At 42.9% G+C, this 14,115-nt stretch overlaps 1 protein-coding gene and 1 long non-coding RNA gene across 5 annotated transcripts in view; both read left to right on the top strand.

Moving 5' to 3' along the window:
• LOC135417071 (uncharacterized) overlaps positions 1–11,054 on the top strand; it is a 113,744-nt gene extending 102,690 nt beyond the window's left edge. The window contains exon 6 of one of the 2 annotated variants that reach the window (XR_010431884.1): positions 10,523–11,053. This is a non-coding gene — a long non-coding RNA (uncharacterized LOC135417071). Of the gene's footprint in view, positions 1–10,522 lie in introns of both variants that reach the window. The other variant, XR_010431888.1, reaches the window with a different exon arrangement.
• A 373-nt stretch (positions 11,055–11,427) lies between these two features.
• The window catches only part of RAPH1 (Ras association (RalGDS/AF-6) and pleckstrin homology domains 1), an 87,882-nt gene continuing 85,194 nt past the window's right edge, over positions 11,428–14,115 (top strand). The window contains exon 1 of one of the 3 annotated variants that reach the window (XM_064660637.1): positions 11,428–11,632. In XM_064660637.1, coding sequence (XP_064516707.1) covers positions 11,513–11,632 — 120 coding nt within the window. In that variant the 5' untranslated portion in view covers positions 11,428–11,512. Of the gene's footprint in view, positions 11,633–12,064; positions 12,391–14,115 lie in introns of those variants that run through there. The other 2 variants (XM_064660636.1, XM_064660638.1) reach the window with 2 other exon arrangements.

Below are 14,115 nucleotides of genomic sequence, written 5' to 3' on the forward strand. Positions count from 1 at the left end.
GGCAAAGGAGTGCTGTGGCCACGAGCACTGTCTTTTAATGCACCATGTGAGAAACACAAAGATGAAACCAGGTTCCACCCTGTGGCATAATGATTTTTCCTGGTGCAAATGCAGACACAAGGATCTCAAGGACTTAAGGGAAGTGATCCTTGATCTTTTTTCAGAGAAAAGTGGGAAATCAGAACCAGGACTTTCCTTCTGTTCTCTCAAGAGGAGCCAGTCACTGTAGTAAATGGCCATACCTGTTGCTAAGAAATACTGTCATACTTTGTCGTGACTCCTGTTTAGCTCACCTGTTTAGCCTCCCAGGCCAAGCAGTGAGAAGCAAATAAAGTTTCTATTTCATGGATTAGACATAGGGAAAGTCTTTTACCTGTATTTACTATTGGCTAGGCATTTACTGGAAAAGGACTTGAGCAATGTGACTGAATGACTATGCCAGTTCAGTTCTACCTGTGAGCAGCTGTTAGAGGTGCTTTCCCCCACACCCTCAGCCTTCCCTCACTTGGAAGTCCAGACAACAGGTCTTCAGGGCACTGGGGCTCCAGGCACCCATCTCTTCTCAGAGGACAATGGTACCTCTGCCCAGGATGGAAACTACACAGCTAATTTTTCTGTCTTTTTGTTTTGTTTTAATCCAAATAGACCAGATAGCAAAATCTTCATTTTGTTAACAACTGCATTCAAATTGAATGGAAATGCTGACTGTTAGGGCTAGTGTGTGTGAAGAACATTATTGTCAGAAGGGTTTCCAAGCAGAGTCCTCAAACCAAGTTTCTCTGCTAGTAGTCTAGGCTACAGCTAAGGTATCTCAGTATGTGGGTAATGTTTTTGGAGGCAGTGGGAGGTCAGCACAGGAATCATTTATCTTAGTTAACTGTAACCTATCTCATTAGATCAGACATCCTACTTAAAAACAGGCTTTAGATACTCTCAGTTAATATTTTAACCTTAGTCGATGAAATTTAAGCTCCAAATGTCATATTTAAACTCCTAAATATAAATGGCCTGATTTTCCAGGGTGTCAAGAGCATGCAATGCCTATTGATTTCAGTGAGAAATGTGTGTGCCTGTCAACCATTTTGGAAAACCAGGCCATTGTGTTTAGTCATTGATTCATAGATTCTTAACTCTAAGCAGCCAGGTTTGAGACCTTTTCTAGCTTCATGCAGTTCTGCTTCAGATTTAGTAGAAACTCACTTCCATGAAGTGGAATCCTTAAGTACCCTTGGCTTACTTCCTTCCAGCCCTATCTTGCATGCTGTGTTAAGTATTTATTTAAGGCTGATTTTGAAGAAGCAAACAACAAAAACACATAAATTTAAAATATTATATTTTTTTTTATGTAGAATAAATAATTTCATAAACATTTTAAAAAAAAAATGTTCCTTACAGAGAGTGACCTCATTTTTATACAACAATTACTACTGAGACAGAAGGGAATTTGTCCTGCAAAACTGTTCTCTTTAGTACAGATGACACATTTCAGTGGGAAAGGCAAACTTAAATACATAGCAAAGCTGAATACAAACACTGGGTTCCAGCCACATTTGGACTGTATCACAAACTAAATAACATTAGAAAATTAAAAATGAGCACTGCTTCTCCTCTCTAGTCTAGATTTATTGCGCGCAGCCTACATGATGCTTGATCAGAAAGGAACAGGAATGCATGTAGCAGGAGACTATGTGCCAAGTCTGTGCTAGATTGAATGTACCAACTGTTCAAACACAGTCCTACTGGAGGGACAACTAATACAAAGCAAAACAAATATGCTTTAACCCATATAGCTTACACTAGCTCAGCATTAAATACAGTGACCAAAATACTTACCTCCTTGGACACTCACTTATACTTTAGAGCTATAAATGCTGCCAAAATTTCCTTTCTCTGATTGATACTCATATAATGGCATAGGCTTTTAGTGGACTTAATCTTAGACTTTCAGAGAGAATTAGCAGCATGTGTTGCTTACATACATCTCCTTGCCATCTGTGGACTCTTTAGATTCAAAGGAGGCAGCAAATATATCAACACTTAGGGAACCATTTGGATCTTGAAATCTTAAAGTGGGAAGCATTTATAGAAAGTTGCAAATAGTCTGAACCTTCACACTGTGGTTGATGCAGATTAATATGTCCAAAAAACAGGTCAACAGAAACATGAAATTAATTAGACATACCTTTCAGAGAGCAAGGGTAAGATAGGAAGGGAGCAGGTGGGGTTAGGGAAATTTTGGAGACCTAAGGATGTAGCAGAGGGAGAATAGTCCGTTTTGAAAGATGGAGGCCATTTGTTTCCAAGGAATAGGTCTGAGCTTCAATAGGTTCAATACATAAACTGTTCTGCACACAACTTCCTGACCAGCAGTAATTCAGGCTCTGGGTACACTGTTGTGTGTAAGAGAAGTTATACTTCTTCCCTCAGAATGCTCCAGGGTTCTTGTGAGTCCCCTGTCACATACTGACAGGTGGAACTGCACAGGAGCAGTCAGGTGATCAGGGAGTAGGTAACAGCAGTCCTGCTGTCAGCTGCTTAACTTGTGCAGTACCAGGTTACTCAGGGAAGTCTAGAACTACAGTGATGTGGGCTTGGCATGCTGAGAATCTGGTTGCAATTTGACACTTGTATTTAGTGGCAGGGTTTCTATTTAGCTAGCTAAAATTGTTTACAGTGGTGTAAGAATAGCTCAGAACAGATCATACACCCACTTTTCTGACTTTCCAGACACAACCATAATGTTTTAAACACAGGTGTTGGGCTCAGTCTCCCATCTTTGACAATGTACACAACAAACCCCATGACATAGTCATAGCTGGATCCTAAGTAAACCTGTACAATAAACATGACCAGGCAAACAAAAGACAAGGACCATATGGGGTGCTGCTGGGGCTGATTTCTTGTTGATTGTAAAACAAAAACCAAAGTGAGCACCACTCATAAACTATTTAAAGGAGATACAGCTGCAGTCAGACCCAGCCTGGTGCAGCTGCACTGCCCCTAGTCACCACCATTTTTTGGCTGTGGTAGAGGAGAGTTTCTCAGGAAGCAGCCAGTGCATTAAGAGCCTTGCCACATCCAGTGCACTATGAACCCTGCCACATCCTCCTGCAGCTGCAAAGAGCCTGGCACTCCCCTGATGCTCAAGGTCCCATTTCTGGCTAAGACTGGAGCACAGCCCATCACTTTGAATGTTCTCCAATGCGTTTTCCAAGTCACCAGGAGTAATTCCCTGAAAGAACAGACTTCTTTTGTACCATTTATTGTTTGTACTGCTGCAGAACTCAGGCTCCTGTCCAAAAATTTTGTCCTGGTGGAGAAAGATGGATGGGCTACTTGTCTATAGCTGCTGACACAGCCCTGTGTGGTAACTGTCACTCTGTCCAGGTACCTCAACAGCTGAGGGTCTCCAGGCTGGCCACTTTAACCAGACCTGCTGTTCCCTGTGTCCAAGGGCAGCAGGTGTGCTGCGTGCACACCAGCTGTTAGGGCAGCCAGTCTGTCGTACAGCTGAAGCAGCCTGGATCCGTGGGATTTGCTGCCTGCTGCCCGAGTCAGAATTGGCACCACAGGCAGCAGTATAGGTGTGGTAAACCAGGTCCTACCTCTGCTCTCGGTGCTCTTTATTCACACATATGTGACAGGGAACATATGTTTTACTAAAGAGCTGACATGAGTTTTGACACAATACAAAAAGTGGAAGAATATCCTGTAGAGGAAACAGGAAAGGAAAGACAAGAATAGCAAAAATAAAAACAAGCAGTTGCACACATAGATTTTGTGAACTGTAAGCACTGCCAGATTGCTACTTCGGACATTTGTGTTCTTACCGGTTGCTTTGGTGCTGTTATCAGTTTTACAGATGTCAAAACGGAGCGCATATGAAAGAGGTTTGTAAGGGACCATGCAGTGGCTTCATATATTTGTCCAGAGAGTTTATTTGAGGCCACAAAGGAGAAGATAGCTAGTAGTTATAGAGGGCAACTGATCACTAGAAGAGGAAGAGATGGTTCGACTTCAATGAGCTTTAAAAGGATTTGAAACTTATGTGAAGAGTGAGTACTGGGCTGGGCAAATTGCTTAACACGAACGGACTTCTGGGAGGATCTGGAAGACGACGCAGGACAACGGAATAACCCAGTATATGGACAGGCTGAGAAAGAGAAGTGCTGTTAAGGTGGTTCCAAGGTGACTGAAAGAACTCACTGAGATTGCTAAACATGACTGGCTACACTAACTAAATGCAAAAGCATTGAGTTGCTGGGGGACAATGGGCTCTATCCTTTGAAGCTATTTTCACACCCTGATATCTAGTTTGTTACTGGTTGGTATATACAATAGATGTTGCAAGTTTTTTTGCAGCTGTTTCTAGCTTAGTTGTCAGGTAAATAATCAGGAAAGTCATGGGTTTTAAATCTAATTTCACAAATAACTTTTAAAAAAAATGTATAGATTTTTTCTGATTTAAAATCTGTCAATTTAGTGTAGGCTTATGAGCTTTCCAGTCACATTTATAAAAAGGCATTTAATAAGAAGGCAGCATCCAGTTATAACTGAAGTATGATTTACAGAAAACATACCTGAGACAATATGATAACAGCTCAAAAGAATCCACTAGGTTCTCTCTTTCTCTACATGTACAGTACAAATGAAAAATGAGTTTCAAGATTCAAACAGAAGACAAAGTACCTTTCACCAAGACAGTATAATTTTGCAGGATTTCCCTCATAACCAGTACCAACCTGTGAAACTTTATGCCTGTCAGTTCCTTCCTCAGAAAGCTTGTCCACACAGACCCAGAAATAATCCTCTAATGAGCAATATAAGTGTGGTAGAGTAAGATGGAGGGGGATTTTATTTTCAGCTTTCTTAACACCATATGTTCACTTAATCCCACTCTTCTTTTAGTTAAAGGTAATGCCTGAGTACTTGAGAACAAATTACATGCAAACATACATTATGTGTATGGGTGCATCTCCATATAACACTGCACATGTGTCTAAGACTAACAGAAATAACACTGATAACCAAGGCAGTTGAATTTTCCTATATGGATGCTCCCACATCATCTATCTCAAAAGTACATATTAAGATTCAAGAAGGAAATTTTCTCTGAAAGAATTACTATTGAGTATTGCTTGGATTTTAGCTCATCAAATCTTGAATAAAAATCTTCAGAGTTATTTTGAAGTGCCATTTAACCTTTCCTACCTCTTCACTAAATTTAATCAAAAAATCATCACAGCTCTTTCTGATAAGTCCAGTAACGTCATACAGACCACACTAAACATGCCAAAATGTTTATTTTCCACTTTTCACTTCAAAATGGGAGTTTTAAAATAAATTGTAAAAGTTTCAAAGTACAATGATAAAAATGCTGAAAATTACTGTTCAAAAATGTACTGTCCAGTTATCTACAGCTGTTCAAAAAAAGAATCTGAAACTTCCCACAACTATTTTCAGTCGCTCACTGGAAGAACAACTGCACCAGTTCAAACCACTTCTTTTAAAAAATGTGAAAAGTCCAGCCAATGTCACTTTGCAGTCAAGACAGAAATTCCAGGAAATCCTAATGTATGATTTACAAGATACATGTCAAATATTTCACATATGCACGAAAATGACAGGAAGAAAATAGTTCTGCTCTGTAAACATTAGGTACAGTTAAATAACACAGAACTTCTGGAGAAAGCTGTACTTTCTAGCTGGTCTTGCAACTTGATTAGTGCCAGCTGGCTCCTGAAATGAAAAAAAGAGTCCACTTGAGCAGGTCACTTTCCAGAATGAGATCTGAGGACAAGACGTGGCTGCAGATACTTGGGAAAGAACCGTTAATAGTAACTGGAAGAACAAACTCAGTACCATCCCTGAGTATACCAGAGATGTGTCTATCCCTGCTGCTCCAGAAACTGTGACATTGCTGCAGTGCATACACACAAAGCTCTCCCCTGCAATTATGGCCAGTGAATATATGGGTTTGACTGAATCTCCCTCTGTAAAAAAAAAAAAAAAGGGAATAAATGCAATCTTTTTGATTTTCACAGTGCAGCAGCAGAAGATCCAAAATTCAGTTCTCTCTCAGGCAGCAACATGACTGATAACTCTATTTTTTTGCATACTGATAAAATCTCCTACACTTTAAGAATTATTAAATCGTATCTAGCAGGTAATTATTCTATAATGAGCATTAACTGCATATAAGGTGTTTGGTCTGGAAGGACCTTTCAACATCTTCAATATTTACATTGAAATTCTCTTTTTCTAACTCAGTAACAAAAGACTTCAGAAGTGATGTGAGATGAAAGAACATTTTCAGTGTAAAATGAGAAATGTTGTCATAGAGGAAGTGAAAATAGGTTAAAAGCAATCTGAAAGGTAAATGACTAGTTGTTGCTTCTTCTATGCCTTACTCTGTAATGTTAACATAAATAACATGAAATCCAAAGACCTTCTGAGAAGTGTTTTCCAGCTTGACCCAGAGAAATGCCTAAGGCTGGCCCCTGGATTGTCCTGAGGCTCTTCCAGTTTGGTATCAGGCACAGCCTTTATACCTAAAGACTCAGTGAGGTCATATCAAGAAGGTCATTGTAAAAAGAGAAGAACTTTTCAGGACAAATTTCAGTCACAAAGTAGAAGTACCAAGTAGAATCCAACCCAACTTCTTTTCCAAATCCACTCTGCCACTCACCTCCTGCAATATTTCAAACATATTGTGGAATTGATTTTTTTATGTAAAACAGTGGTTCTCAAGACTGCAAAACTGGTAGGCTTCTGTCATTTCCCTGTGATGTTCATAACCAAACCTCTGCCATTTCATTGTAGTAAAATGGTATCTTTAATGTTTTTGGAGTGCTGTGTGATGTTTGCTCCTATGCTTAAAATTCTAGTGTTGTTTGATTTAATGTGTGGAAAAGAACCACTGTGTATTTTAAGTGAATTATGTACCAGAACATCATAATTTTTATGAATGAGTGACCTCATAATTTTCAGAGACATCACTCGAAGAAATCAAAGATAAAGGCTGTATTTATCTGCAGAGTTGTTTGCAAAATTGTTGCCATAGCTTTGGCCTCTTTTTTAGACCACACTAAAACCCTGCAGTGACTTCTCCAGAAACTGCTGTCCTCCACATTAGCATTTATTTACATTTGTTTACCTTGCTGTTGTTGGCACCTCATTCCGGTTCAAGTCACCTTTTTTTTCCTATGTTAATGTCCATTTTTCAATTCACCTTCAGCACTGAGATTTCTTTTCTTGGTTTTAAAGGTATGATCACATGAGAAGTATTGGTTTCTCCTGTCTTCAAGAAGATGATGAAAAACCTTGCTTTATGAACGGCCAGTGCAACTGCTGTGATTGGGACCCACAGTGACATTATTTTCCCTCATAATCATATTAAGTCAGACGTAGGAAAAAGAAGGGCAGCTGGAGAGTATTAATAGATCTTGGGGGTGTTATAGATCTTAAGGCCTGTAACTGTGCTGCAGAAAATCACTAATTTATTTGCCTTTCAGTAAGAATCTCTAGAAATAGAAGCGTTTTATGTTATTTTTTTCCTAAAGAAATAAAAATACATACATGCTAATTGCACTTTGGAGAAGGAAAATTAATAAAGACAACTGCGCCATTCCCCATTAGTGGAAATGCCTGCAGTTAACCTGCCTCGAGCACTTTCAATATCACTGAATCCCTTGGGTGGGATTTTCCAAAGTGCCAGCATTAGCTCAGCCCTGCTCCCATTAAAATCAATTACTGACTTCAGCCTGGGAGGGGAGTCCAGAGAGTCCCTGTGGTGCCCTGTGTGTTGGAAGATCCTAATCTTTGTGTGTGCTCTTCCTTCCCTATTTTTACGTGCATGGCTGCACAGGTGCTCAGATACATTCGTGAGGGCCAGGATTTTCCTCAGAGGACCTAAAAAGGAGCCAGAAAATCAGCTGTGCGGAACAAAGAGTAATGGAGGGTAATACAGATCATGGAGGCAAGGGGAGCTTCTCATAAGATGAAGCTTCATCAAGTGCCTAGTGAAGTCAGCTAACTGCAGCCTCTATGCCCCAATTCATAGAGCAAAACCTCCCAGAATACGTTTTCAATACTACTTCACACAGTATATTTTCTGTCTATGGAATCCAATTGTCATGGGCAGTCACCAAGGCAAAGAGTTTAGTAGAATTAAAAAAGGATTTAAGAAGCTTTGTGAGCAAAGACAACATTTGCAGCTGTATGCACTAGATTACAACAATGCAGGGGACAAACAAGCTTCCTGCTTCAGCAGCATAAGCCGAATGCTTTGAGGGTCAAGAAAAAATGTTTTTTTGGCATATGTTAGCCATGCTGATTTATTGAGATGTGTGATGGGATGGTTTGAGTCTTCACTAAAAGGAGTGATAATGATAATGAATGCTATAGGTAGATTACTTGCTAGTCTGTAGTGCTGGCACTTCCATAAAAAGGGTATCAGTAATAATTTTGTGATGAAGTCTCCTCCCAAGCAAGGGACTGATTTGGCACTGATGAGAGCAGAATTCAGATCTTAGCTATGAATAAGGTTTCCTTTCTGACTCTGGGGGTGGTGGCTTATTCTCTCATCACCTGAGAAATGGGAAGACAATGAATGCTTCTCTATTTCTTAGAGGTGGAATGAAGAGAAGGTGCATAAAGAAGAGAGTGTGCATAGTTTTATCCACAGCCTTTATGTGTTTTTAATTCAAAGCTGTCATCCCACTGTAATTCAGGAGTACTTTAGCTGGAATTAGCCAAGATTTTTCTGATTTACACTGATTAAATGAGTTCAGAAAATGGTGTTTTCATTCCACCGTTCGTGGTGTTCCTCTGCACTTGTTCCTACACACAAATAGTAGCAGTCTTCCGTAAGAACAGTAGCCCTGGGAAAACTTAGTGGCCCTAACCCAGAACATGAGCAGTTTCTGCAATGGATTATGGATCATGCTGGCTGGCTTGAAACCCCAGGAGCTCCTGTCCAAGTCTGCATTCCTATTACGGGCTACTGTTGTCATTACACCACTTGCTGCAAGGTCAGATTCCCCTTCAAGACATTCTTGTTTATGAACAGTAGATAAGATCTGAGAAAAGACATTTTGAATGTATAGGCTGGATGAGCTGAATTATTTATGTTAATGGCTATGGGTGCTATACCTGTTGCTAAGAAATACTGTAATACTTTGTTGTGACCCCCATTTGGAAATGCCATTATAGTGAGCTGAGCAGCAATAGATACAGTATAGGCTGAGCAAGCTATTGATGAACAGAAAAGGGTTTTTAACGATTTTGTACCTTGAACACTGTAGTTGGCAAAAAAATTGATAAAGAAGCAGGTGAAAAGAGTCAGACTGCTCTGTTAGAGCTTGCAGGGGTCACAGGCGCTCCAGGTTCCATCAAACCATGATGGGATAGCTGCATATATAGAGAGATGTACCTATATATGCACATAGATGTAGTTTTGATTGATAGGTCTTCATCAAAATACGAAATTTCCACTGCACAAGTAATTGAGCTTTCTTAGGTCTAACAAAGCAATCAAAATGGGAAGTTTGTTTTGTCTTTTTTTAATTTTGAACTCTCATATTTCCAGCCTTTGCCTGGTGTGTCCTTTATGGAAATTGGCACAAATGTCTAATGATCTATATAACCTTTGTTTGTTTATGTTTTCTTATTCAGAATTATTTAAATACAAAAAATAAAACATTTGAGGTATTCAAAATTAAGCTCTGCTGCCAACAGTGCCTAGCTATACTTAAAATTGAGATTCATAGACAGTATTTAGGGAGACGGTAGGGCCATGGAATTATTGCCTTGATTAAAAACAATGATTCATTTTATCCTTTCTTATTTGGATGCAGATATACATTTAAACCAACCTTTTAACCTACTCAGAAGGCTGCACTATTTTTATTAATTCATTAGCTATTAATTTTATTGGTAGATGTATGACTAAATCCCCTGTACTACTTTGAAAACCTTACACAATGTCTGCTGCAGGTAGGTACTATTTCCCTGGCCTGGGGGATGATTTTACATTAGTAACTCATGTATATAATTGGATCGTGGTTCTGTAGGATGCACACAGATCCAGTCTGGTCCTCAAGCTTAAAATGGTCTGACTCTGACCTCTCCCCTACATTAAATTAACTGTGTTGACTATTGTCTGCTCAGACTCAGCAACTTAGCAAGTTCGATATAAAGGAACAACATTTCTAGATGCCAAAAGCAGAGTTTGCCTTAGTCAGCTGCAGCGTCTTCTTCCTTTTGATAGAATTTTGTAGTTAAGGGTAAGAAGCTTTGCACACTTCATGGCAGTGCAGTTCCTGAGCTGCAGTGGTGCAGAACGTGACTTGGCAGTGCTTCTGTGCTGGGTTAGAGGTAGCTGGAGCTGCCACAGAGCTACAGAAGGAACTTGGCCATGGCACACCCAAGTTGCTCCTTGTATTGCCCGTACACTCACTGTGATTTCTCCGTTCATCTTGAGTCTGCTTCTCAGGAGGTGTTGTCATTCTAATCCCTTCAGGGTCATGGAGGATCAGTAGGAAAGCATGGTGGGATTAATACAACCTGGAGACATGGCCTAAACCTGCTGATAACATCAGATTCGTAGTCACTGCCAGCTCACTCTCACTGCTGATATGCAGCAAGTGCAGAACAGCACTGAAAATTGAAGTACTTATCACTTTTATTAAATAATGTGAGTCCAGACATTTTTTAATTGTGCACCACTTGCACAAATTATGAAGCAATGTATCAATAATAGTCTACTATTTGGAATAGTTGGATTAAAAATATTTTATTTGCAACTCCATAAGGCTACTGTTGTTTCTTAGTGATTAATGCATGTATTTTTAGTTTACACTGAGAATTTATATACTTCTGCATCTGAAACTTTGATCTCAGTTTCTCTGGGGAGTTGTTAATTGGCAACATTTCATTATGTTGCCCAGAATTTGGAAGTGATTACGTGCTAAGGTGAATATATATATATAGCAAAGACTTTTTACTAAATATGTTAGAATTATACATGCAAACTTTGTCTTTAAAATTACTTAATTTATGCACACATGCGAATCCTATTTTGAAAGCTTCCTATTCATGTTGCTGGTGACCTAGCATGTAACCTCGTCAGTAAATTAGTATTTACAGAAATACAACAACTAGCGTCACTTTGCATAATTGCTCTCATTTATGGAAAACGCTGTGCTTTAGCCGACTGAAGTTTTCTCCCTGTCAGATGCTGACAGATAAAACCTGATGCAAACAAACATGCCTGTGTTCTGTCACGACACAGCAGCGGTTCCAGCACAGGGAGAGGCACGTTCCCGGCGGGAGGCAGCGTGGATGGCACCTCTCCCGCGCTGGAGCTTGGAGCCCCAGCAGCCCACGCAATGAACTGTATTTAAGCGAATCTCCTCTCCTATAGCATTACTTGCAGTAGCGAGCAACGCGTGTTATTCCATTTTGTGAACAATTTAAAGAATGGCGATCTCGGCCCTGAAGCTGTGGTAGGATGAGAAACAGGGGCCAACTCCCGGCCGGGGCACAGCGGGGACAAGGCGGCGCGGTCCGGGGCTGGCCCGGGGACAGCGGGACACACCACCGAGGATTTCGGCAGGATTCCCAGGATTTGGTAACGGGCTGCCTACAGAAACCCTCGGTGATCGGAATGGGGAGCGTCACCCGGCGCCTGTAGCTGCGGACGGAACCGCAGCCGCAACTGCCTGGGGCGCGGCCACCGCCCGCCGAGAGCGCGCTGGCCGCCGCCCGGTGCGGGCGGACCCGGGCATCGGCACCGGGGGATCGGCTCCCCAGGGATCGGCTCCCCAGGGATCGGCTCCCCAGGGATCGGCCCCACAGGGATCGGCCCCACAGGGATCGGCCCCACAGGGGCCGGCACCGCGCCCTCCGCCCCCCGCGCGCCCGCCGGTCCCGCGCGCCCCTCGCCCTCGCGGCGCTGCCCCCCCGCTGGCGGCGGTCCCGGCGGGGCGGGGCGAGGCGCGGCCCGCGCGCCGGAAGTGAGCGGCGGGGGGGCCCGGGCGGCGGCGCTGGGGCGGCAGCGGCGCGCGGGGGGCGGTGTCTCCCTCCGCTGCCGGGCAGGGACGCGCCTCGGCCACCGGGCGGAGGCGGCTCCGCGCTCGGCGGAAACAAGGAGCGGGAAAGGAAGGGAGCGGCGGAGGGAACCGGTATCGGCGGCCACCATTAGCGGCCGCGGGACGAGCAGCTACAGCAGCAGCGGGCGCCGCCGTTGCCGCCGCGGGAGTCTGCGGGCGGAGCGGAGCCGGGTGCCGCCGCCGCCGGCAGCGAGCGGGAGCGAGCCCGCCGCCTCGCCCCTCTGTTCTGCGGGGCGGTGCCGCTGCCCGCCGGGGGCTGCCCCGGAGCCGGGGCGAGGTGAGTGGCGGAGCCGCATTCGCGTCGGTCTTGTCTGGGAGAGCGGGCGGTGGCGGAGCCGGCGGTGGCAGAGCCGGCGGGCGGCGTTTCCTGCCGGGGCACCGCCGGGGCTGGGCGAGAGCACCGGCGCGAAGGGGCTCATTTACCGTCCCGCCGCTGTGCCCGGCACCCCTGCACGCCCCAGCGTGGTTTTTTTCCAGAGAGGCTCCGCTGTGCCGGTGGTGACTGGTGGAGCTTTGTGTGCCCTCGCGTTTTCCCCGGGAGAGGCATGGCTCGGGAGGGATGCGCGAGGGATGTAGTGTGTGGCATGCAGACAATGTCAGCCTGGGTGAGTCTCCACCCTGTGGAGCCGCAGGCAGCGGGTCCCCGCACAGGCACCGCCGAGCCCAGCGCTCCCACCGCGGAACACAACGCGCAAATCCTCGATCCTGGTGCGAGAAGGAAACATTTGTTTGCACTGCTCGTTACAACGTTTTGTTGTTATCACAAAAACCCGAACACGGAAACATCAAAGCTGAAGTGTTTTGAGCGCTTTAGCCGCACGGCTTGCTGAGGGCAGGCTGGTTTGTGAGGAGCCTCCCAAGCAAGGCTGGTTTCTGCATTGGGTTTCATGAAGGTGGGAGAGTGGGATATTATTTTTTCTTCATGGGGAAAATCACTGATGGTGGGAGGGAAAGGAGGAGTGTCTGTATACGTGAGTGTCACATGACCTTGTAAAATTCATACAGCTGTACTTATTTTTCTCCTGCATTGATGCCGATCGTCTTAAGAAGCCAATGACTTACCTGTTCATTTCAGAAGGTTTTATTTCTTCTGGATTTTTTTGTCTTGTGAGGCAGAAAATAGTCACCTGTGTGGACACTGTCTGTGTGTTTTATCATGCATTTTGTAATTTTTACTAGTATTTTAAGGGTTTTTATGTTTTTAGTGGGTTATAGGTGTTCGGAAGGGAACAAACAGCGGTATGTGTAACATAATTTCTTTTTTACTGGAAGAGTACAGATACACTTCATCTTGCACAAGTATAGTGTTTCATATGGCTAATACCTTTACATTGCCATTCACGTGGTAGATGAATGTTTTGTGAGACTGTAGAATCACACCCACTCCATTTTGAACAAATTGCCTCTTTTTATCTCTTCCCCCTCACTTCACTGTTCTCCAGACATCAGCTTGTAAAACACCTTTGAGCAGAAAAATTAATTTATGTTTATTGATGAACAAATTTAGATGTTTACTGAAATAGTTTGTCTAAACCAGCAAATTTTCCAATTTTATTGTCTTAAATCAGCTTTTCTCTGCTGAGAAGTTTCCTATTAAAATAGAGGAACAGAAAAATTACTTGCTAAATCATCTTGAAGAACAAAAGCATAGGTCATAATCTAAGGAATACTTTACATATAAGTTGTATAAAGATCTAGACACATCCGTATTTAATACGCTGATATCCTCCTTGGGTGGATGTGGTGGATAGTGGAACATGGACTGTTTTTCTGCACCTAAGTTAGTATGTGGTTTTTCATATCATTGGGTGATGCTCATATTATCTTACAGAAATCTGTGTTACAGAAGCTTTTTGCTTTTATAGAACAAGAAGGTAAGTGGCACTCGGGAATTTATTTATTGCCCTCCTACAGATCTCATTTTCAGATAGATATTTTCCTAAAATGGCTTCGTTTTTAAACTCATATGACCTGCAATGAAGTGTCCATCTACCACTGCTTC

Source organism: Pseudopipra pipra, chromosome 7, assembly GCF_036250125.1.
Source record: "Pseudopipra pipra isolate bDixPip1 chromosome 7, bDixPip1.hap1, whole genome shotgun sequence".
NCBI lineage: Eukaryota > Metazoa > Chordata > Aves > Passeriformes > Pipridae > Pseudopipra > Pseudopipra pipra.